The 24842-nt window shown below is 57.5% G+C and overlaps 1 protein-coding gene across 2 annotated transcripts; it reads right to left on the reverse strand.

Annotated features, from left to right (window-relative positions):
- Window positions 1–326: 326 nt before the first annotated feature.
- Window positions 327–22884, reverse strand: MLLT6 (MLLT6, PHD finger containing). 2 transcript variants are annotated; one of them, XM_030840195.3, is made up of 20 exons: window positions 22520–22884; window positions 21225–21304; window positions 20682–20736; window positions 20322–20431; window positions 19228–19331; window positions 18890–18983; window positions 16502–16657; window positions 15751–15849; window positions 12822–13041; window positions 11668–12282; window positions 11030–11211; window positions 10688–10796; window positions 9404–9470; window positions 9059–9198; window positions 8370–8567; window positions 8177–8265; window positions 6697–7046; window positions 6175–6265; window positions 4801–5157; window positions 327–4197 (listed from the first exon to the last, which is right to left on the reverse strand). In XM_030840195.3, exons 1-20 carry the CDS (start codon window positions 22626–22628, stop codon window positions 4156–4158), a joined length of 3267 nt encoding a protein of 1088 aa, XP_030696055.1. In that variant the 5' UTR covers window positions 22629–22884; the 3' UTR covers window positions 327–4155. The 2 variants fall into 2 exon arrangements, with proteins under 2 accessions (XP_030696055.1, XP_030696058.1); XM_030840198.3 differs by lacking the exon at window positions 6697–7046 and having other exon boundaries at window positions 22520–22883.
- Window positions 22885–24842: the final 1958 nt, after the last annotated feature.

Genomic DNA, 24842 nt, shown 5'->3' on the forward strand with positions numbered 1-24842 from the left:
AACCGTTTTCTCTTGCGGAGCCTTAGGGCAGTGCTTCTAGAAGCGCGGTGCGGACACATCTCGTCGCCTCGGGAGCTTGTTTTATCGGATTCGCGCCTGGCCCAGGCCTACACATTACATTCTTATGGGTGGGGCACAGGTATCTGCGTTTTCAATATGCAGGGTATTTCGGGTACGTTGTGCATTTTGGTCTGTGAACTACTATTCCAGGTGCTTAAAGAAATGTTCATTGACCATCCCCCGACCCCCGATCCCTTCCCAAGGCTCCCACGGATGGCACTCCCTCTCCCTTTCCCTTCAGTAAAGCCAGACAAAGCAGGGTCTCTTTGGATTTTTTTTTTTTTTTGTAAAACATTCTTTTATTAAAAGAACAAGTGCTGTTTACGAACTGCCCTTCGTACAAATAACATCCGTTATACAAAGATACAAGATCCGAGTTATGCACAATTCCAGGCTTGGAGGTGACGGGGTAGGGGCATTGCCTTTTGGGTTGAGGATATAAAGGAGGCTTTAGAAAGAATTAAAAAGGAGCCCCTGGGTTTGCAAACTGTAGCTTCCCCTCCCTGCTCCCCTAGGAAGGGTCTACTACATTGAGACAGGCTGGGGCGGAAAGGGGGGGACAGGCGAGGAGCCAGGGTTTGGGTCTCCAGTCCCACCACCTAAGTCCCAAGTTGGGCTGAAGGACGTGACCAAAGGGCAATGAAGGCACGCCCTCAGTCCCCAACTTTTCAGTAGATCAAGTCAAAGTGGTTGGGAGCCAGACACACTTTTAATCTGGTTTGATGTGACCGGAGGGAGCCAGGGTACTATGCCCCGCTTTCCTGCAAATTCCCAACTGAAGTGACCTTAATCCCTCCAGGCACCTCTCCCCAGGAAATAAATTGGGATAAAGGAGAACTGGAAGCAGGCTGCCTACCCTTAACTCCGGCCCACCACATACCAAGGAAGATGCTGGAAGCTGGCAGGGGGAGCCTGTGCCTTTGAAAACTTGTCTGCATTTCCAGTTTGGGAAAGGGCAGTGTGGAGAAGGTCACCCTTTCTCAGAGCTGGCTCTTTCTCTTTCCCAGGCTCTGGCTCCCTTCCTAGGAGTACTTCCCTAGAAGTCAGGACAGGAGTGGGCAGGGGTGCTCTCATCGGCCTCAAGGGAAGGGCGCCTGAAGGCAGCAAAAGACCTAGGAGTCTGAGGGGAAAAACTCATAAACAAATCGGAAAAACTTAGAGAAGAAAAGGCAACCTTTAAAGTGTCATTGTCTCTGGAGAGGATCCATCAGCTCTGAGCTAAGACAGTCAGTGCTTCACAGATACCCCCCACCCCGGCACAGCCCTGCACTCACACCACGCGTCACACACACAGGGACAGACGGACAGCCACAAGGAGGCAGCGCAGTGGGACAGGAGAGCCGAGGACCGGGAGGCCAAGGTCCTGAGGGCTGGTCCTGGCTCTGCCCCTGAGCCCCTGCCCCGCTAGGCTTGGAGCTATCACCTGTGAAGCAAGGAGCTGGCTCAAAAGACACCTAAAGACAGGTCCCTTCCAGCTCTGACATTCGTGCACTAGTTGTGACCTCAAGGCCAGACAGCGGCTCTGCATGCATACTGCAATCACACCTCTGCGCTGAGGGGGATGATGGTACTAAGCGCCACTCTGCATTTTCAAACTCCACTTCCGCCCTGCAAACCACATCCTTCCCTCCCCTAGACAGAGCCATGTATAAATCTGCATCCCTTTCTACTCCCCATCCAAATTCATCCTAGGAAAAGGGACTGAGGCTGGGAGCAGGGGCGCGGGGGGGGTGGTGTCTCGGTAGCCATACCCCTTGCACTGGGACCCCACTCCGTCCTGAAGCGCTCCACACCTTTCCTATTATAAAGCTCCCTCGAAAGAGGAAATGCACCACCGCTCTCCTGTCCCCCTGCCCCGAATTGAGGCACAGCACCAATCCATACCCAGCCTGGGTCCCTTCTTCAAATCTAACCTGCCTACCTGCCACTGCACCCCAGCCTGGGGAAAGTCAGAAAACAGAGACTCTTGGAGATGAGAACCCCAGACTCTCGGGTGCTGGAGGGAAGGGGAGGTCTTGGTTCCAGTGCACTAAGTCATTTGGACCTCTCACTCTCTGCCACAGCGGCCTTGGGGTGGATTGACTTCCCTCACTGTCCAGAACAGAAGCTGACTTTGGCTGTAAGTGGGCCGGCCTTGGGCAACGGTGTGGGTGTGAATGAGCAACTCTTCTAAGAATCTCTGAAGGTTATTTTTCTTTTCAGTGGTTTGGGGGCAGGGAGTTAGACAGCTTAATAGATGAAGATGAATAAAATGCTGAATTCTATCATTTCTTTCTAACTGATATTTAGCGTTAATAAAAAGTGAGTATTTCTGAGGTCATCACAACTGCCTCCCCCCTCCCCCCCAAGCCCTTGCAAGTGCCTAAGAAATTGCCTCTGAAGGATCCCACCCACCCCCTCCATTATCAGCTCCCTAACATCTTACAAAGTCTTATCAACAGGAATATTAATATTATTTTCAGTATCAGAAAAAAACCAGTTGAGCAGCACAGGCAAAAATATATCTGCACTACGTTTCTGTCATTGCCAAAAATATACACATCTTCTTTTCTTTATTTAAAAAACAAAACCAACAACAACAAAAACCCAAACAGAAACACACACACACACAAATCCACACATGCAAAGGGACTGACTAGACGTGGTCATCAGGGAAGCTGGCCACGCTCCTCCTGGCTCCGACCCCAGTGCACCCGACACAGACACAGGCTTCAACCTCGCCCCTCTCCTGGCTGTCCCACCGGCCCTCAACCTTGGCCACCAAAGGCTCCGGGCCGGTGGGGACTCTGTAAGGTGAGAGTTGCCCGCTACACCCTGGGGAAATAGCTGGTGGGTGAAGGGACCGTTGCGGGTCAGCGTAAGCGTCAGTCTCCTCCGGTGGGTGGGGGTGGGTGCGGGAAGCCAGGCTGGCTAATCCTGGGAGGAAGGTTTCACTAAAAGAAGTGGCACTTCACCCCCCTTGCCTCATCCCCCAATCCCTGGGGCTCCCCTTTGCCAGGGAAGCAGGACCAAGCATCAGTGGGGGAAGGGGAGCGCTGAGGGGGCACTGAGACCATGTAGAGTCTGGGGGAGGAAAGGCAGGATATTACCCTGATTCAAAGCCCCCAGCCCCCAGTTACTCTCCAGTATTGGAGTACGGTTCTGGTTTTTGTTAACCATTCAGGCCGCAGAGAGAGACCAAAGTTGGTGAGGTGAGAGGGTGCGAACAAGAGCTGGGAGCGCCCCTCTGATACGGCCTCGTCAGAGCACTGCTCCTATCCCTGCCCTCAGCTGCCCGGGCTCCAGCGGTAGACAGACAGACAGACAGACGGACAGACACACGCACACGCATACACGCTCTCTGAGTCAGGCAGCTCCATCTCCCCACCCTCGGCACTCCTAAATCCAATAGTGCAAACAAGGGGCAGGGGATCGAGGGGGCTGGGCCACCCACCCCCTGCCTTCCCCCAGCCCATCACTGGGGCCCACCCCCCAGAGGTAGGGAGGCTTGGCCAAATTTGATGCCATCCTACCCCCTCTTCGGCCCCCCAGTCTGTGGGCTTTTACAAGCTCAGCTTGTGACCCTTGTCGGGGGCAGGGGAAGGGGCCCAGCGAGAAACAGTCCAAGGAAGCCCTCTTGCCATCTGCCCAAGTTGGGAAGAAACTGCAGGTCAAGTAGGGCCACCCCTTCTTCCATAAAAGACTTCTGCGCAGGGGCAGGCCCAGGGCCTAGCCCCCCACTTATCCCACTCAAGTGCTAATCCATTTTACGTGGCGGGTTCAACCAACCCCCCACTTATGCCATGGCCCACTTTGCTCTCTGGGGAACCTCAAAACATTCGCTGAGAGTGGGGGCTCCTAGGCGGGCTTGGAGCCTGTCCTCCTTCTGAGCCCCTCACAAAGGGGCCAGTGCAGAGGGGGAGGGGGGCCAGATGGAAGGGGCTCCCCTCTCGGTCTCAGTCCTCGGCACCAGGAGCGCCCCACACTCCCCGGGCCTCAGCACATGCTCTGGGCCGGGGCTCTCCAGTGTCTGGGTGCAGGTGCCTGCTCCAGGCTGGGACCCCTCAGACCAGGATCTGCCCCTCCACTTGGGGGTCAGCAGGAGCCTGGGTGGCTTTAGCCTTTTTCCTGGTTGGCTGAGGCTCCTTTGTCAGCAGTCTGGAAAAAGAGGAAGGAAGACTGGGGCTTTGGGAGGTGTCTGGGTCCTAACACCCAGTTGAGAATAGCTTCCTGGGTCAAGAAAGCTGACGTTGGGTGCAGTAAGCGTCTGGGCTTTGGCGGCTGCACACCAGGGTCACCTTGTGTGTGTGTGTGTTTGGGGGCGTTGCCCTGCATAGGGCACCCAGCTAAGCAGGCACGTGCCAGCTGAGGCCCTTTGCCCTCAGAAGGAGAAGGGAGGGCCTTTCTTGAAATGGCCCACCCAGAGCATCATCTTCTTCTAAATGGTCCAATCAGAGAGGAAACAGCCTTTCCTAATGGGTCTCCCCAGAGGAACGCCGTTTTCTAATTGGTCCTTTCGCTATTAGCCCATGTGCAAAGTGTATCTTTCTTAGATCTGCAGGAGGGCACCCATGTGCTGGCAGAGGCCCTGGGGTCTAGAGCAGGGCACTCTGCTGCCCTAGGGGTCGCTTCCTTCCTCCTTCTGATGATGCATCTGATGATGTACCTTCTAATGCTCCCTCGCTGCCCATCCAGAAGGGAGACAGGACGGTCCCTCTGCCCCACTCCCGGCCCCTCCCCCAAGCCGGACCCCTTACTTACCCCTCCTTTGGGGCCACTGCCACTGCCATCCGCCCCCGACAGGCTGAGGAAGGGGTTGGTCTGGGCAGTGAGGACTGGAGGTCCGCCTGCTGCTGCTACTGCTGCGGCCGCAGCTGCTGCGGCCATGAGACTTGTGTTGTTGCCGAGCGAGGGAGCCACCAGGGCTCCGGCGGGCAGCAGAGGTGGGGCAGATGCTGTGGGCAGCAGGCCAGGAGTGCCCGCGGACAGCAGCGGGGTGGAGCTCCCGGCCAGCAGGCTGGCCATGGGCAACTGGGAGCCCCCGGCCATCTGCAGCCGCTGCAGCTCCCGCTTCTGCTGGATCTGCTGGATCATCTGGTAGACAACAGTCTGGTGTTCCTGCAAGGGGCCCAGATTGCTTACTGGCCAGTGGTCCCCAGGGTCATCTTGCTCTCACTGGCCTGGGCACCATCCTATCACACTAGGACCATGAGGCAAAAGACCTGGGAGACACTCAAGGTTCTGTCTAACTCCCTCCTCTGGGCCTCAGTCTCCCCACCCAGACCAGAAAGTGGTTGCACACCGTCAGCACTTGGCACAGCCGGGGCCAAGTGCAGGGGGTTTAACATCCCTGGCCCCACCCCCCCCTCACTAAATCAATTCCTCAGTTGCTATGACAACCACAAATGTCCCCAGGGATGGTATGACCCCAAGTTGAGAAACACTGAATGAGGTCAATAGTTTTCAACTCCCCTCTTTTTCATTTGTTTTTTCCCTTAAGAGTCATTTATTTTTGCTTTGAATAGGCAAAGCATTTTCAGTGTTCCAAAACCCAAAGTGATTTATTAAGGCTTATCTTCAGAAATCTTGCTTTTACCCCTGCTGCCATCTGGCCTCTGTAGATAACCAATTGAATTGGTTTCTTATGTATCTTTCTCATATTTCTTTATATGAAAATGAATATTTTTCTATTTTTTCAACTCCCTCCTTTTTAAAAGGAAGAATTCCTTTCCTCCAAAGGAATTTTTAGCAGAACTCAACACACAAGAAAGACCCAAAAGGGGCTGCTCTGGTTGAAGCGGTGTCTGTCACCCGCTTGGCCAGCGCTCTACGCAGACCCCGAAGTTCCCCACTGAAGAGCCTTGGGGCTGGAATTGGAAATGCTCAGTAACTGAGGACTCACCACCCTCCAGAACCTCTCGCTAGGATGTGATCTGGGGCCACTACAGCATCCCTTCCCCAGTGCCCAGGGGCCCCCCCGAGAGGAACACTTATGCCCTCTGACCCCACATGACCCTTAGGGGCAACCTCCACCCAGCCTGGGGCTGCCCTCCCTGGGCTGGCCCAGACCCTCTGAGAGGGCCCTTCCAGCAGAGCTGGGGGAGGGGAGGTGGCCCAGGAAGGGAGGGGCATTACCGGGGTCAGCTGTGGGGACGCCAGGAGCTGCTGGAGCTGCTGGAGCTGCTGCTCTTGCTGCTGCAGGAGGTGTCGCTGCTGCTCGGTGAGGCTGAGGCAGGGGGACAAATCACAGACCATGGGAAGGGACAGCGGAACCCTCCTCGCCTGCTCCCCTAACTTCCCAGACTCCCTCAGACCCAGGTGGGGAGAGGCAGGGATGTGAGATATTAGAGGACTAGAGCGAAACGGACTGAGCTCAGAGAGGACAGTGGGAGGGAGGCACATCAGAGGGAAGAACTTTCCCAGAAGGAAAACCTAGGCTAGCTAGGGTACAAGGCATAAACAGACGACTTTGTCCACGGAGAGCTACCATCTGGAGGGCACTCACATCTAACATCTAAGGAGAACCTGGGGTGACTAGATTCTAGACCCTGTAAGATCAGAGGACAGCTTTCCTTCTGAGGAACTGTGGGTGTTTGGGGGGATTCCCTCCCAGAGCCAGCCTCCCCCTTCCCTTCCCCAGACTGAGCTCTCCCTCACCTGTTGAGACAACCTGGCAGCTGCAGCGCAGGGGCCCCGCCAGCCTGGCTCAAGCCCGCGGGGTTGGGGGCGGCAGCCCCATTCAACCCCCCCAGGAGCCCATTGAGGGGCAGGGCCCCGCTGCCCGCCAGCCCCCCCAGCAGCCCCTCAGCCAGGGGCATAGCCCCCAGCCCCGCTGCCCCGGGTGCCCGGCCTAGCCCATTCTGTGGCTGGGGCGGGAGCGGGGCAGGGCCCCCAGGCAGGGCCAGGGGCAGAGTAGCAGGGCTCTGCTGGAGCAGGGGCAGCGGTGGGGGCGTGCTGTGGAAGGACAGCGACGAGCTGCTGCGGCTTGGGCAGCCTGAGTGTGGGTCCTGGGGAGGGAGGGGGAAGGGAGGGGTCAGAGGGGCAGGGGGCCAGCATGACCTTTCTGGCCCCCCGGCCCGGCACCCACCAGCATTCTCACAGAGCACAGCCACCCCCCCCTTCCCCCAGGCAGAGCCACCCAGGAAGAAGCAAGGCCCGGGATAAAGGATAAGAATCCAAACAGTCTTCACAAGTCACTTCCTAGGGGCCCAGCATCCCTCACGATGCTTGTTTAACACTGAACAGTGATGACGGTAGTGACCACCTGGTGAACCAGACCCAGGGTTCAGTGCCTGACCTGTACTAACTCTTTACTGCCTTTTTATGGGTGAAACCACTGGTTCTTAAACAGGCTAAACAACTCTGCAGGCAGCTGGAGTGAAAGATTCAGGCTCAAATCCCATGTCCACAATTTAATGGCTTGAGTGGCTTCTCTGTTTTAGTTTCCTCACTCATAACACGGGGGTAAGAGGAGAACCTATTCCATAAAACTATTGTGAAGACAAAACACACACACCCTTTAAAAGTCTCAGCACAAGACGTGACAAAGGGCAAGTATGCAATTAATGTCGGTTACTATTATGACTATTGTTGCCCAAGTCACACATTTAGAAAGTAGCAGGGAGAACAAGAACCCACTTTGTTTGATTTCCAGAAACAACCACAATATAACAATAGCAACGGCTCCCCCAACCGCCAGCAATTACACGGGGATTATTTTGTGTGCAGCTACAACAAACTATAATAAACTCTTCACAAACACTTCTCAAAGAGGCCTTCCCTAACCACCTTATATTCAGAGAAGAACCCCACCCTCCATTCTTTCTCATAGCCCTCAAATTATTTCCATCTTAGTAATTTTCCTGATTTGTAATTATTGATTTTCTTGGATTGAGCCTGTCTCCAGGAGCAAGACTGTCCGATTTGCTCACTCATTGCTTAGCCAATGCCTGGAGCTAAGTAGGCACCTCATAATGATTACTTATTTAATGAAAGAATGAATGGGTCAGTCAACCAATTACTCAGCCAATCACTCCATTGTCCAGCCTCCAATAGCCGCAAGGTAGAGATGCAACTAGAAGGCCCTTGCACCTCCCCACTCCTGCCCGTCCCTGGTGCCCCTCCCCGTGGCGCCCACCTCGGAAGACGTGGACAGCGAGTTGTCCAGGCCCAGACTGTTCTTCCCCGGAGGGCTCTTGCTGGTGCTCAAGGAATCGCTGCTGCCGGCTGAGGGAGGGAGATCACGGAAGGAGGTCAGGGGCTGGAGTCAGGGCCAGTTCCGACCGCACAGCAGAAGCCCCCATCCCCGGGCTGGGTGGGATTCCCCTTACCTTGGGGAGGCAGGCCATAGGGCCCAGGGACAGGGCCGTTGGTGGCAGGCAGGGCGGCAGGCAGGGCGGCGAAGGGCACAGAGAGTTGCACGTTGAGAATCTGCAGTCGCTCTTTCTTAGCCGTAAGGCTCAGGATCTGCTCCTGAAGCCTCTGGTTTTCCTTCTGCAGTGCATGCAGCGCCTTCAGCATCTCCACGACTGCAGACAGAAGGCGAGAGCGCCTGAGCCCCGCGGGCCTGGAAAGGCTGGGGGCGGGGCCAGGTGACCGGGGGCGGGGCCTGGAGGGGCGGGGCCTGACAGAGGAAATAGGACTGAGACCTAGCAGAGAAGGCGCCGGCTAGCGAGGGACTCAGGTGAGTCCTGGGGAGCTAGAGGTGTGAGGACCACGGGTGGGGCCTGAGGCTTGGGGTGGAGTCCAAGTGCTTGGGAGGGAAGGGGCGGGCGGAAGTTGGGGCTTAGTAAAATAAGGGCCAGGAGGTCGTGAGCGCCAAAAGCCCTGCGAAGAGGGGGCGGGCCCAGGAGCAGGACCCAGCGAGGGTTAAAGGCAAGGCCAGCGGTTGGCCAGAGTTAAGGCAGGGGCGGGGCCGCAGGCGGAACCGTAAAGACGTTTGGGGACCTGGGAGAGAAAGGTGACCGAGTCTGGGGGTGTCCTAGGACAGGTCACCCAGCCCGACGTCACCCCTTCTCACTGTTGACTCCGGCCTCGCCATCGCCCTGCTTCTCCAGCAGCTGCTCCATGTTGGTCGTTCCGGGGGCCGCTGGGTCCAACTGGCCGCCCCCGCAGGGTGCTGTCTGGTCGAAGAGTGCTGGGAGACTGCTGATTGGGGACCTGGGGTCAGAAGGGAAAACCGAGCTCAGGCTTACCTCACTCCCCCACTCCTGTCTCCCTGCCCTCCTCCCCCCGCCTTAGGGGTTTCAGTCATCCCCTCTGGATCCCAACCTCTTCCCCGCGCCCGCCTCTCCGCTCTCTCCTCCCTGACAGTCCCTCCACCCCGCTCCCAGCCCCTCCCCCAAGCCGCCACTCTCTCCCTCACATGGAAGACAGACTCTCCTGGGGGGAAGTCCCCCGACATCGGAAGCTGCAGTCCTCCAGGTCTGGCTCTTGGAAGGAGAAGGAGGGCAGGGATCAGCGAGGAAGAGGTGCCGTCGGCCTCACAGTCCCCGCCTGGGAAGTGGGTGCGGGATCTGGGACCGTACCGCAGACCCCTTTCCCCAGGATCTCCCAACCCCAGATAGCCAGTTCTAGTTCTTAAGGCGCTGGGAGCCCTGGCTTGGAAACCCAGCGCCGTGGGAGGCAAAGCCATGAGATCTCGTCCCTTCCTCCTTCTCTAGGCAGAAAGGCTCCTGCAGCCTGGCTACTTTCAGATCCACCTCCTAATTTTTTTCCTGGAAAACTTACAACTTCAGAGTCATAGAAACTTGGGGCCTACACAGTCCTGAGTTGAACTTGGATATGATACTTACTTGCTGTGTGACCGTGGGCTTGAAACTAACCTCTCTGAAGTGATTGTTACGAGGATTAAAATGAGGTAGTAAATGTGAAGCGTTAATCTGAACGGCTTAGCTGGCATGCAGCAAGGCCTTAATTACTGTAGCTATTATAATCAGTTTTATATGACCTTTATATTAATAAACTAAAACATTAGACGTCAAAACCCTCTGTTGGGCCACTGAATTCCACTTTGCGTTTTGGCAAAATACAGTCACCTACTCTGTAGGGTTCTTAATTCTGGAATCAGATTGGCCCCCTTAAGGCTTACCTGAACTGGTAAGCCCCGCCCTCCAGCCGGCCAGGTGGTACCGCTGCACCAATCAGCTCTCTGGGGCTGGGTTGACTCTCCAGGGAGAGGGAGGGGCACTTGTGATCCGCCCCCTTAACTCCTAAATACCCAGAGAGGCTGCTGTCCAGCTGGTGGGATCTCTGTAAACTCTGATCCCAAGAACTCACTAAGAGGCCAGTGGGGAGCTAGGCTACACCGGTAGGAGAACGAGGCTTGGAGCCAGGGTACCAGAATTTCAGCTGCTGCGCTGCCTTTCCCTACCCCAACTGCCTTGAGCAAGTCATTCATCTCTCTGCCTTTTTGTTTTGTGAGATGGAGCAGTATTTATTCTGCCCTGTCCTGTCCCGCCTCCTCACGGGGGTTTTAATGTGAAAGTGTAGGTTTGTCGTGTGTGGAATTTTTTTTTGCAGGGTGGGCAATGGCCAGAGGGTGCAGGCAGCCAGAAAGCCCTCCCATCCTTTCTGGGGTGACAAGCAGGTGACAGGGGCCCCTCAGGCCTTTGGGAAGAAAGGGGAATGGGGTCAGAGACTCACATACCTGTGTGGCTGCTCTCGGCTTGGGTGAGGAGGGGGTTAACGGCACCCATGGGGGTTCCAAAGATGTGGGTAGAAGGGAGACTAAAGGTGGAGCCAGCCAGAGAAAACACCTGAGGGAAAGGAGGTAGAGTCCAGCCTGGTGGTTATTCTTGGATCTAGAGCACAACTGTGTGCACCGGGGTGGAGGGGACCAGGCGTGCTGGGGAGGAGAGAGGACCAGAGAGAGGGAGAAGTTCTGGTGGTGAGCAAGCCCAATCTCTCAAATTCCCATGGGAAGCTGGGGTCCTCAGCAGGCTGTCCCCCACCTGCCCAGGGATGGCGGAGCCCAGGAGTAAGGCCTCACCTGAGTGGTGGAGATAGAAGCAGAGGAGGAAGGGAGGGTGCTGGTGAATGGGGAGCGGCTGAGGCGGGGCAAGGCCGAGGTCCCTGGGGGCCCCAGAAGGCTGGAGGAGAGGGGGGTGCTGCAGACAGCCCGCAGCATTCCACCACCGTGGGAGATGGGGTCCTTATTACTGGTGTAGATGCCTACAGGCACAAGACAGACACAGAGGGAAGCTTAGAGTCACCCCTCCCCCACGCCCCACCTTAGTCAGGTGGCTAGAGCAGCCTCTCCCCAAGGAGAACACTCCCCTGGATCTGGCCACACACCAGTCTCACCCTCTTGCTGCAAAGATGTCACTTCTTGCTTGGGTGACATCTGCTTGCCATGCCTGCTTATTCCACTGCCCTGCTAAACCTGGAGAATTCCCAGTTTTTCTAATCCCCCAACCCAAACTTGGTTAAGTCCTGTTGGCAATCTCTCCCGCTACAACCATGCAGAAAATGGGTATGGGGGAGTGTCTCAGAGGTGACTGTCACCTGCATCCTTTGTCTTCTGGAGCAGTTTCTATCGCATTTCCTTCTAACTGCATGTTTGTGCCTCTGTCCCCTCACTAGACTGGCTGGGCCCTGAGATACCCTCCATCCCCAAGGGTCACTAACCTGCCCCCAGCAGTGGGGACTCCAGGCTCAGGCTGGGCAGGCTCCCGGAAGGCCCAAAGGTACGGGAGGCCAGACCACCCAGGCCAGAGCTGACAAGGGAACCTCCGGAGAAGGGTGAGGCAGCAGTGGCGGTAAAGCCAGCCAGCTGGGCACCGGGCAGGGAGGGAAGGGCCGGGCCCCCGGTGCCCTCCTTGTTGCGGCTGCCCTTGGGACGGCCTGGCCCGTGTCGGCTCCTCTTGCTGGCTTTGTGCTTCTTCTCCTTCAGGCCTGTCTCAGGGGCCTCCTCAACAGGCACAGGGGCGGCGCTCAGTGTGGGCATCCGCTTGTGGGTGCCTGCTGAGGTCCCGGACCCCGAGACGTGGGGTGACTTATAGTCCCCAGGGGACGGGGCCCGGGCCCGGCCCGAGCTGGAGGTGGTGGTGGAGAAGCGCATGATGGGCCCAAAGCCAGAGAAGACCACCTTCTGCTCAAAGAGGTCAGCCTTGGGGGGCTCGGGGGCTGAGGGAGAGGGAGGAGCTGAAGGGGGGCGCGCTGCGGGCTTGGAGTACTTGTCCTCCTCTGGCTGCTCCAACTTGGGGAATGCAGAGAAGTCAGGGGAGCTCTGCAGGGACGAAACTGCAGAGGGGGAAACGGAATTACAGCTGGACCCCAGATCCCCTGCCTCCCTCCCACTCAGTGTGCACTAGCAGAGAGAACTCTGGTCAGGGGATGGGGAAGCTGAGTTTCCTGTCCCAGCTCGGCCACTGTGTCTGTGTCCTGGGACGAGTGTCCCCGCCCTCCAGCTTTCCCACCTGTGATAAAGTAGGAGGAGAATAACTCCCACCCTAGTGAGCTCACTCGATGACTACAGAGATTACAGGAGATTAGAGTTGGTGCTTTAAACGTGGTACCTGACAGCGTAAGTGCAGGGGATAATGAATATGGTTATGGGGGTTGGAGAGGTGGGCCCTGAGGGAGACCGGAGGGGAGTTCCACCTCGAGAGGAGAGGGCTGAGGGGAGGGTGTGGATGGGAGTCACTTGGTGGGGATCCCCCCGACCCCAACCACTTTAGGAAGCAAATGAGACGCAAACCAACATAAAAAGGCCCTTGGTAGAAAAGCTCAGGGCCAAAGACTGTCCCGCTCCCAGCCTCCTCCGGGACGCCCACACTCACCTGCAGGCTGGAAGGGCCCCCCAGAGGAGGAGGAAGAGGAGGAGGAAGAAGAGGAGGAGGCGGAGGTAAAGCTGCTCACACCTTTCCCACTGCTCAGCTTCTTCCCCTTGTGACTCAGGCCATGGCTGGAAGACTTTTTCCCCTTTGAGTCCCTGCTGCTTTCAGAAGTCTCCTGAGTGCTGGCCTCGTGGTGGGAGGAGGAGGAAGCTGAGGAGGAGACCTGAGGGAAGGAGGAGAGGAAGGCTCGAGGCCGGCCCCCAGGGTCTGGGCTCACCCTGACTTGGGAGCGGAGCAGGACACAGGACCTAGGGCTCTACTGGGGGAGCCCAGAGTTAGCTTCAGGAAGGATTTTCGGGCAAGGGGATAGTGGCAGGAGCTCCTAGACCGGGGAGATGGGGGGCAGCTCTGTAACTTCTGGGTGTGAAGAGTTGGGAGCTCTGAACCCAAGAAACTGTCTGTCCTTCACCTCGGGCAGGCGAGAGATGAAAACAGTCTCAGAGTCTGTACTGATGCACGTATCTTCTTAGTCACTCATTTAAGAAATACTTAGGGGCTTCCCTGGTGGCGCAGTGGTTGAGAGTCCACCTGCCGATGCAGGGGACACGGGTTCGTGCCCCGGTCCGGGAGGATCCCACATGCCGTGGAGCGGCTGGGCCCGTGAGCCATGGCCGCTGAGCCTACGCGTCCGGAGCCTGTGCTCCGCAACGGGAGAGGCCACAACAGTGAGAGGCCCGCGTACCGCAAAAAAAGAAAAAAAAAAAAGAAATACTTAGGCCTAAAGGGCTGGACTTGTGTTGGGAACTGGTGTACGCAGGGAAGAGGAACTTCAAGGAGAATGGCCTCATTCCTGGGCCCTCCAGTCCCCACCACTCCCTCCATGCTCACCCCCAGAAGCAGCCACCTGGCCGACAGCCTGCTCCCCGGCCACTCCATGCCCTTCCTAGACAACCTGAGCTTCCATGCCCAGCCCTCTGCCCGGAGAGCCTAGCCTTCCTCTTCCCGGGAAACATCTTCTCCTTCCAAATCCAGCTCGAGAGCCCCCTCTTCCGTGAAGTCACCCTATAGCTACCTGGGGTGGAACAAATCTTTCTGTCCTCTTATTTCCGGGTATCGTGTACCCACCCACGTCAGCCATCAGGTGCCACACTGTACTGAAAGATACGGTCCCCCACGTCTGAGGGTGGCAGCAGTGGCTGGAAGAGCAGGGTCTCTGGGGTCTGTTAGCCTGGTGGGTTCTGCCGGTTACCACCGTGTTATGTTGTGTGGTCTCTCAACCTCACCGAGCTTCAGTGTCCTTATGGGGCTAATTATGCCTATTTGGAGAATTATGAGGACCACAATGCCAGACACATAGTATGGGGTCAATAATGAGGATGATTCTGATGGCATGGCTGCTAGTGATACACTGCAGAGACAGTGTCCTGTGGTGGTTAAGAGAACAGGCCTTCAAGCCCGACTGCCCGGGTTCAAATCTTGACTCCACCACTCCCTAGCTGTGTGCTTTTAGGCAAATGACTTAACTTCTCTGTGCCTCAGTTTCTTCATTTATTAAATGGGGTTAATAAAATACCTACTTCATTGGATTATTTTGAGGATTAAATGAGCAAATCCCCCAGGCATCCCCTCCATCCCCCTGTTCCAGAAGGGAGCCTGGCATGTGGTGAGTGAGTTAGGGCTTTGTATTACTACCAGGGATGGCTTTTCCTCCTGGTGGAGACCAGGTATTCAGTAAATGAACAAATGCCAGAGGGAGGATGGATGGGAGAATGAGAGCCACCCCGTGCTGCCCCTTCCTGGGCGGAGCCCTGGTCTCTTGTCTTTTTCTTTGTTCTTTTCAACAGCTGGAGTTCTGAAGGGAGCCAGATGTGGTTATGAGAGCAAGGGAGGAGAGGGCCCAGGGGGAGGGGTGGCTGAAATGCTGGGGTGGGTGGAGGGGGATGGGCAGAATGCTCCAACACATCCAAAGGGATGCCCAGCCACTGGGATAACTCCTAGATCTCTGGCCCTCTCTTTCCCCCTGCCTGCAAACCCCAGGGAAAGACCAGAGGGCGCAGACATCAAGCTTTTCCAGGTGAGCCCTGGGCAGCAGGGAGGGGAGAGGGTTACTGGGACAGTTGCCACAGCAACATCACCCTGGAAACCTGATACCTGAGCCTCCTGCTAAGATGCCCAGAGCTCTGCCAACCTCCTGAGGCCAGTGGAGGTGAATGGGGCAGTAATGGTGACAGGAGGAGGCAGCGTCTCCAGGCCCCTGTTCTCCTTCCATGGGGAGGACGGGCTGGAAGGAGGGGCAGGGAGGGCTGCTCTGGCTTGGATTAGCCATTCCCTGGCCTCGGATAGGGCCTGCTGGTTGCTTATCCAGATGTTGCCAGTTTCTGGAGTCAGGCCTGACATGCCATGCCCCTACCGGGAAGGTGGGCTTGGTGAGGGTTTCAGGGTGTGGTCCACAGGCCTGCCCCGCAAGCCATCAGGGGCCACACTTTCAGTCCCTCCGGCCTGCATGGAGCGGGCTTTTGGTTAGGCGACAGGCTCTGGGCAGCCTCCTGATGCGGAGGAGGGATGAGAGTGAAGGGGTCCTCTCTGCCTCTCTTTGGGGAAATGGGCCCCAGAAAATCAGAGAAGCACCGTGAGTACCGTACCTGCAGACAGGAGCCCAGTGCCGAGGCCCTCTGTCTGGACAGAGGCAGATGTGAACATCTGGCAGCCAGCAGGCAGGGTGGTGCCCCCCACCCCACCCCTACCTCTCCTGGTTGGGCTGAGGAGCAGAGGCCCCTCCTGGGCTAGAAGAGGAGTAGAGCGGGGCGGGGTGGGGAGCAGAGGCATATTAACATGAAGCTGAGGAGGTTCCCAGGGGTGCTCACCCTGACCCCTCGCCCCGTGCCTCCCTCCCGCTGCGGTGGCCATCCCTCCTGGGTGTAGGCAGCAGTACCTTGTCAGCAGTGGGGACCACAGGTGGGGTGAGGATGCTGGGGGGTGACTCAGGCCGCTTCTTGTGCTTCTGTTTAAGGCGTTCTTTGTCCTTTCGACTCTGGGGAGGAAGAAGGGACTGGAACTGATGTTGGGGAACAGTCTAGGTCAGGATAAACACAGCACATGCGTGTGGGGAGTGGGGTCCTTTCAAGGACAAGGCTTTGTGGGCACCATCTCCCCCTATGGAGGGACTGGGGGACTTTGGCGGGACAGGAGTGGCCCAGGCAGGTTCCTCTGAGAGCCGACAGCCCTTCCCCCTCCTCCTCACTGCCTGCTAAAAATAGCCCGTCCCATTATCATGCCAGCGACACAGAGCACCGCTCATGTGAGCACACACCCGGGACACCGAGCTGTGCGGAGGGACGGGGGCCGGGCACACCGTGACGTGTGGCGGGGACGCAGGCGTGTGCACTTACAAACTGGACCGACACATGGCTAGACTGTGGCGTGTGTGCAAATGTTGGGGACACTGTCATGTCATGGGGAGGACACGGAGGAACCACACAGATACAAAGAGCCCCAGAGAAGCCAAGCCTTCACCTCACCCTCCGTGACCCTCACATGTCACTTCCTCAGTCCCCTCTCTGCCCTCAGTGGCCTCAGAGGAAGGAAGGGGGTAGGCCCTATGGCCTTCCGGAGACCTGGGTGGCTTCTTGAAAGAAACAGGTGTTTGTGAGTGGGCAGGAGGGGTGGAGGGAGAAGACTTTTACCTTCTTCTGGCCCCTCTCGTGGTGGGAAGGGTGCTTCTCCTGCTGCGTGGACGGCGAGGCCGACCTGCTCCTCCGGCCAGCGATAAAGCCGCTACCGCCTGCCCCTGTGCCTCCCCCTCCTCCGCTGCCTCCCCCGCTCGCGTGCCGGGATGTTTTCTGGGGAGAGAACCGAGAGGAACTGCCATAACCTCCTCCCACTAGCCTAGGAAAAGGTTCCTGAAGATCAGGGACCCCCCACCCCCACACTGCCCGTCACTAAGAGGACCCTGTGTCCTTAATGATACTCTGCTCAATGGAAGTGCATTCCCTAGACTGGAATCCTGGTTTCCCCGCTGGCTTGTCCAGTGCACAAGATTCAGCAGCAACTGAGGCCCAGAGAGGTGGGGCGTCTCGGCCCAGCAACGCACGGATGGAGGCAGCCTCTCACTCTCCGCCCACCTCTTCTCACGGTGCCCTCTCGGCCCCTCTCAGGCCCTGGGCCACGGCCCACTACCACCTCCTTCCGTGGGGTGGAGGACATACAGGACAGCCCTCATGGGAGCCCCTGCTCCCCTGTACTCCATACCCCATCCTCTCCTCCAGACACTTTGCTCCAGCCATCACCCCTTCTCCTTTGTTCCTGGCCCTCCACCAAACACAGTGGTTCCTTTTGTCCCAAAGGACCTGCTGCCCTTAAGAAGCGGAGGCGGGGGGGGGGGGGGGGGGGGGGGAGTAAACATCCATAAGAAAAACCCAGACAACACTTGTGCTGCCATTCCCCCCGGCCAGAGCCTTGGACTCCCCACTGCCTGGGCTGATGGCTTCACCTGTCCTAGACTTATAGCTGTTCCCTGTAAGGCCACCCACTACCTCCCAACCGTCAAATGCAAGCACTAATTTCAGGCCTCGTCTGACCCCATCCCTCCCCAGCGGTGGGCACTGCTTCTACTCTGCTGAGCTCTGAACTCCCCACCTCATGGTTCTCTTCACACTTGAGCCCCCTACCTGATGGGCACCCGGGGATTCAGCCCCAGCCTTATACACCTGGGGCTGCCACTACCACCCTGCCTGGGGGCCTCACAGCCACCAAATCTGAACATCCCCACTTGGCACCTCCTATGAACCAAACCGAGCTCCCTACGTTGTCTTAAGTTGATATCAAACCCTGCACCTAGATGACCCTATGACTTATGATCCAAAGTAGGACACTTCTGAAAATGAAAGGGGGAGCTATTAATAATTACACCAGGGCAAAAGGCACAAACTGGGACTCTCTGGGGCAGACCAGGACATATGCTAGCCCTACAGAAGCGTACCGCACCACCTGTTCACAGCGCCCTCAGGTGCTCAAGCCTCATCCACCCAGCATTGAGAGCCTGAATCCTATGTGCCACCCTCAACTCCTCCTTCTCAGCTACCCTGACATGTAGGCAAGTCTATCTAGAAATGGTTCTAGAACCCAGCTTCATCCCTCCATCCCCCCTTTCTCACAGCTGTCTCCCAGCCGCGCCCTGGCCCTTCAAATCTGGCTTCACAGTGGCTGCCAGGTAATCTTCCTAAAACACAAATCTGATCGTGTTACCCTCTTGCTTTCAAGCAGCCTTATAAGCCTGTAGCCTGGGGGTGAGGTCCAAGCTGCCTTCCCAGTCAGGCCACGGCATACCTCTCCAGGACACCCCACAGCTTCTGGAAATGCACGTCTCTCCACAAACATGGGTTAGCACCCCTTCTCCCACCTCTCCTTGGGCCCCTGAACCTGGGGCAGAAGCAAGTCCAGCTCTGGCCCTCCTTGGGCTTTTTCGCCTCATCTCCTGCCTTGTCCCTCCCCCACACCCTGTTCTGCCGCTTATGAATGCTTTCTCATCTCGGGACTTTACCCACGCCAGTCCCTCTGCCTGGGATTCCTTTCTCTCTGTCTCTGCTTAGCAGGCTGCTGAGGAGCTTCAGACTGTCTGTTCTGAATCCCACACACCAGCTGGGAGATAAATAACAGAATCTTAGTGGGTCTGAGCTTACTCATCCATAGAAACGGGGAAATGCAGTACACCTAGTTCTTAGGGTTTGGGGGACGATCACACAAAAAAACACACATAAAGAGATTAGTACAGAGGCTGGGACACAGCGAGCCCCACAAATGTTGGCTCAGCTTAAATGCTGCCTCTTCCTTGAAGCCTCCCAGACTCTGACAGGCAGGGCCTGAGCTCCGTCCTCTGGATGGAGCCTGGTTCGGCTCTGATTCACACCCCTCAACTGTGCTTCAATTATTCCTCATCCAGTGGCGAGCTCCTCAAGGGCAGGGACATAGTTCCTTCCACGTCTGTCCTCCCAGCCCCAGGCACTGGCCTGGCCTGGAGCCCATACCCTCTAAACCATGGCTGACTGACCCATTCATGCCCAGATGAAACTCACCATTTTGCTGAAGTGGTATTTGCAATAACCACAGTACTTGACATTGTCGACCTCCAGCACTTCCTCCTCACACAGCAGGCCTGCCATTTGGGCACTAACCGAGAAAGGTCAGCCTGAGAAGGGTGGCCACGAACCAGACCGGCCACCTCCCCTGCACCCTCCTAGATCCCTGCGGGGGTGAAGCCAAGACCACCCAAGGAAAGCACTGCCCTCATCTCCAAAGACACAGCAGCTAGCATGAACCTCTTTAGCAGCCCCCCATGGCAAAGCTCGGAGGGGGTTGGTACAGCTGGCTAGAGGACCCTTCAGGGTGGGTGCAGGGCAGGCGGGGCTCTCACCAGGTGACATGGAAAGCTTGTCGACATCCGTGGCGGTTACAGGTCATGCAAGCTCCTGAGGCTGCCTTGCTTTCCCGGCCCTGCTCCTCACAGATGTAACATGTCTGCAGGATACAGTACAATCGTGCCCTCCTCCCTCCCACCTGAGGGATCCTTTGGTCTCCCCCCTCAATTCCATCCTCTCCACGTGATCCTAAGTCAGGGCTATCCAACAGCACTGTTGGTGGTGATGGAACTGTTCTCTACCGCACTGTCTGATGCAGCAGTCACAGACCACGTAAGGTTACTGAGCACTGGAAATGTGGCTAGTGTGACTGAGGACCTGAATTTTAAATTCTATTTGATTTTAATTAATTTACATAACCACATGTGGCCAGTGGCTACTATACTGGACAGTGCAGTCCTTGGACGGTGAGCCCGATAAGGCCAGGGACTGTGTCTGCCTTCCTCACCGGTGAGCTCATCCCCACCTCTGGGCCTTTGCACATGCTATTCCTTCTGCCCGGTACCTGGAACTCTCCCCCCTCATCAAGGATGGCTCCTTCTCATCCCCCAGGTCTCAACCAAAATGTCTCTTTCCTTGACTACTTTATCTAAAGTAAGCCCCCCCCGCCCCCCCGCAAGGTATCCTTTATTTCAGTACCTTGTTTGTTTTCTTTACAGCACTTAACACAAGTTGCATTTACTTTATTTGCCTGTTTATTGATATCTATAGTCTTCCCACCCAGAAGTGTGAGTTCCGTGGGGCAGGGAGCACACCTGTCTTGATCAATCTAAACACTGTGTGTCTAGCATCTTGCCCCAGTTTTGGCACATAGTAGGCACTCAGTAAAATGTGCTCAGTGAATGAATAAGTGAACTGCTCGCTAAGGTCTACCTTCAGGCAGTACTTCTGCAAGGGAGCCTACTATTTCACTTGAGTTCCAGAGCACGAGCGTGAATCTATCAGTGGAAGGTGCCTACCCTCCTCCTGAGTTCCCCGAAAGTGTAGGTTGGACAGAATCAAATTACACTGGATGAAGGAAGGGCTGGAGGGACCCAAGAATGGTTGGCTAGGGAAGGGACTGGTATGGGGCACGGTAGGGGCCGCTGACCTTGTTGAAGCGATCATGAGGCACGTACTGCAGCACGATGGGCTCCATGGTGAGCACGTTGGCAAACTGCACCTCAGGGATGTAGAGGGCACACACCACGTGGGCCCAGCCTGGGGCAGTGTGGGGCTGGCCTCAGCTGCGATGGCGAGCCCAAGACCCCCACCTCTCACAACCCCATACTGCAGATGGTCCCCTCCTCCATGGCCTTCCCATCAGACTCCACTGCCAGCCAGGGAAGGGAAAGGAAACCAGCCTCTGCATTCCACCCCCACCCACAGACCACTCCTGCCTTCCCAGACCCTGCTCAAGGGGCCTTGCTGACCTCAGTAAATGAGCCCTGGGGCTCAGCACCCCCCTCACCTCCATTGTCAGTCCTCTTCAATGCCCCATCTTTGTGTGGGCACAGCTCACACCTCTGCCAATAAAAGGGGGCACAGGGGTTTGGGAGGTGGGCTTTCCCAAAGCGGGTGGGGGATCTGCTGAGCTGGGCCCTCCCTGAACACATTCAGAGGGCCCCAGGATGCAATGATAAGATGTCTAAGGAGGAACTGGTGGGGGTACAGAGAAAACAGGATTGACCACGAGTGATCATTGTTGAAGACGGGTGATCCACATCAACGTGAGGTTCATTAGAGCATTCCCTCTACTTTTGTACAGGTTGGAAACTTCCCATAATAAAAAGCTCAAACAAACAAGCAAACAAAAATAAAAGGCCCGGTGCCTGAGGTGACGCAGAGTGAGGGATAAGCTGAGGGACAGATGGGGTTGGTGATAGGTGTGCAGGAAACAGGAAATCCTGTGTGACAGTCCCACCCCAGCCTCAGCCTCAGAGTCCCCTAGCTCGGTGGGGAGTGGGGGGGGATGCTCAGGTGTACAGAGGGGAGAGAGGAGTCTCAAACTCACCACCCTGGCTGCTCGCTCCTGAGATTCACATTTCCTGCAGAACCAGGGTCCTGTTGGCACCTGGACGATGCCATAGCAAGCTGGGGATGAGGGAGGAGAATCACCAAACAAATCTGTCACCAGGGGCTGTTCCCAGAATAACTGGGGGAAGGGGGTGACTCTAAGGAACTAGGCCAGGGGGCTGTTCCCAGCCTGGGGGGCACTCACTAGACAGCAGGACCACAAGGAATGCCCAACAGCACGCAGCCAGCTTTCAACCACACAACCAAGTCCTCCAAGCAGAGGTGGGAAGTCTGAGTCCTTGACCTTAAACTTCTAGAAGATCCTCCCCTCATGCCCTTTCTGTACCCAGCTTTCTGTTTCCCAGCTCCTGCCAGGACCAGTCCTCATCATCAGGAAGAGAAAATCAGCGGAACAACATTTACGATAGACAAACGCGTTTTGTTGTTATTGGGGGGGGGCATTTCTTAAAGGGCCAGTAATGTTAGAGGCGGGGAAGTCGGGGGTCTAGGGAGCTCATCTTCTGCCACTAACTATAATAGGTACAGCTCAAAAGTCAAGGCCGAGAGCAGGTGCAGTGCAGGTAACCAATAGGAGAGTGGCGGGAAGACCCGACAGCGACAGGATTAAGGGCTGTCCCAGGAAGCGGGGGGGGCAGCTGGCTGTGCCAGACAGGCGGGAGATGCCAGTCTGCGCCCTCGGTAAGATTCCTCAAGGAGTTAACTCCCGAACCATGTGCTGCTGGGGGAAACTCCAAACCTCCCTCTTCTCTATTCCCGGCCCCCTGCGCAACCTCTCTCCTATCCGCAACTCTTTCCCGGAGGATTTTAGGAGTCCCCTCTCCCCTGGGACCCTTCTCCTCCCTTCCCAATTCCGCTCCTCCCAGTATCCGGAAGCTGGAGGGGAGGATGACCCCCCCCCCTTGACCTCTCCCTCCGAGAGCCGGGACCAAAATAACCGGGCGGGAGGGTACACCTCGCAGGTAAACATTCTCCAAGCAGCCCCGACGCTGACGGTGTGGGGCGCGTTGAGTGCACTCATTGGCCCCTAGACTGTCCCCAAACTCCCTCAACTTGGGGTGGGGGGCGCGGGACTGGAACAATAGGCAAGAAAACAATGCCTGACCCGGTCCTCCAGGACCGGGCGGGGGCAGCCCCCCGACTCCTCCCTTCTCTTCAGGTGGGGTGGGGGAGGGGCGCCCGAGCCCCGGGAGGTCTCCAGAGGGCGCGGCCGGGGGCTCCCTGCCCACGCCGCCCCCTGGGTCCCTCCGCCCCCCCCGCGGGCCACCCCCATACCTTGGTGGACAGCCACGCTGCACGCGTGCCCATCACAGTAGACCAGCGGATTCTCGGCCCAGCCCCTCTCGTCCGAACATACGCAGCAGCCTCCTACCATCTCCTTCATACTCCCATGAGCTCCCTCCGGGGCTGGGGCGGGGGGCCGGCCGGCGGGGGTCGGGGGTCAGGGGGGGAGGGAGGGAGCGGGGGGCCGCGCGCCTCCTCGCTCCCTCCTCCTCCTCCTCCGCCGCCGCCGCTTCTTTTCTTTGCCTCCTCCTTCCTCCTCCTCGGCGTCCTCCTCCTCCTCCTCCTCGCTCGCTCTGTCTGGCCGCCCCCCCCGCCGTGCTCTCGCCCTCATGCCCCGACGGGCCCCCCCCCAACAATGAGACCCGCGCGCCGGGCTCGCCCCCTCCGCGCCGCACGCCCAGCTACCAGGGCCGCCCGGCCGCCGCGCAGCCCGGGCCCGGCGGGGGAGGTGCCGAGTGGCACATCGCGGGCGCCCGCCCGCCCCGCGCCGCCCGCTCACGCGCCGCCTCCCCGGCCCCCCTGCCCGGCCGCGGCAGCCATGGCCGCGCGCCTCCGCTCGCTCGCTCCCGGCCCGCCCGCCGCCCGCCGCCGGGTAAAGTCTTAGGTTCAGGGAACAAAGCCTGGCTTGGTAGGGAGCTTTTCTCTCGCTCGCTCCGCGCTCATTCTCCCTCTTCCTTTTTCTTTCTATGGCTCTCGGTTGGCGCTCCTGAGCCCTCCATCTGCTTGCCCTTCGGTCTCGGCCCCGGGTCTCCGATTCGCCAGCCCCTTCCGCCCAGGTCTTCGTCTGCGACTGTTCTTCAACCCCAAGGAAACTTGGAGGTGGAGATCAGGGGAAGGGGAGCTAGAAGCAACGGAGCGACGTGGGCTGCTCACCCCTCGGTGTGCGGGGGTCTTTTTGGGTGGCCGCTCGAGGGCTCGTCCCTCGGAGGCCTGTCTGGAGGGTAGACAGTGTTACACGCAGACATTTGTTCATTCAACAAATATTTATTGAATGCTTACTATGTGCAGTCGTTGAGATAGAGCAGTGAACAAACGGGTGTTCCTGCCCTCGGGGAGCTTCCGGTCCAGCTCACAGGCACGCACGCACGCACAGGGACTCAGACTCCTCAGAAGCACGCCGAGGCACCCACAGACACACAGACTCACTCTTAGCTTCATCCAGCCACACTACCCTACCCTCCCAGAGGGGCACACCCCAGGTCCAGCCATTCAGGCGCGCTTAGAGACCCACGCGAGTTAGAGAGCCACTACTGCGGAAGTGCTCACGAACAACACATTTACACTTGAGCTCGATACATGTACACAAACACAAAACATAGACTCACACACAGCACCCCAAAGTATTAAAGTCCCTGAAATTGGGTCTGGGGAAGAAGTGAGGGGGCGTCGTCAACCCGAAGGCTTCATCCCCAAGGCCGGTGTGGGCAAGGGGGACGAAACCTGACCCCCCTACTTCCTAAAGGGGGGTGGACACCCGCAGGGACCAAAGGTCACACTCCCGCAGAGTAAGACGGGGTGGCGGAGGGGAGAAGCAGCCCTGGGGGCTTCAGCGACACTTCAAAGGCGTCGGGGCCGGGAACGCTTCCTGCGGGGGAGGGGCTGACCGAGAGGAGGGGGGAAAACCGGCCGGAGGACTGAGGCGTGGAAGAGGCTACCCCCACTTCGGCGCAGGCCCCCCTGGCCGACTCTTCCGCCGGGTCCGCCTCCTTTTCACCAGCACCTGTTCAACCGGAACATCAAGGGGCCGGGGCCCGCCACCACCCCTCCCTTCGCGTCTATTTAGTACCTTTCATCCGCGAAGGGGGGTGAATTCCCACCCAGGAGGGGGGAGTAGGGCGGGGGAGAACTTGTCCTTGACCTGGTCTGTGGCATCAGGGATTTACTCCCTTAATCCCGACGAGACTGGAGTTTGGGGAGGTCGGGGAAGCTAAGTTCTAGGCTGCAGTCCCCAACTCCCCTTGCTCCTGTAGGGACACAAGAATCCGGAGGGCCGCCAGGTCGTAGAGGCTCTGTATAAACTGGCTGGGCCGGGGGTGGGGGAGGCCTGTCTCTGCCGCTTCCGTGCCTGGGGTAGGGGGCCGAGAAGCAGGGTATTGCTGGGGGCCGGTCCGAGGGCCAGGATCCCCGTAAGGACTGCCACGCGCCGGCAACTTGGTCTGCTTTGTGAACTTCGCTCATACGAAAAGTTAAACAAGACACAGACGAGAAGTCTCACTTAGGAGTTTCTAACGAATAATCTTTACTGACAAGAGTAAAACATCAAGGAAATTAAACGCAAACATGTCAGCCCTAGCCATGCGCCAGTTTTGGAATA

This window comes from Globicephala melas, chromosome 20, assembly GCF_963455315.2.
Source record: "Globicephala melas chromosome 20, mGloMel1.2, whole genome shotgun sequence".
NCBI lineage: Eukaryota > Metazoa > Chordata > Mammalia > Artiodactyla > Delphinidae > Globicephala > Globicephala melas.

What these genes read in the sequence shown, in the direction of transcription:
- MLLT6 (XM_030840195.3), bottom strand. Translation starts at nt 22,628, where the DNA reads ATGAAGGAGATGGTAGGAGGCTGCTGCGTATGTTCGGACGAGAGGGGC. An exon ending in GGGGCCCTTCCAGCCTGCAG is followed by an intron (nt 12,283 to 12,821) that starts GTGAGTGTGGGC and finishes CCCCCTCTGCAG; the next exon opens with TTTCGTCCCTGCAGAGCTCC. An exon ending in GCAGTGGCCCCAAAGGAGGG is followed by an intron (nt 4,198 to 4,800) that starts GTAAGTAAGGGG and finishes CTCTTTTTCCAG; the next exon opens with ACTGCTGACAAAGGAGCCTC.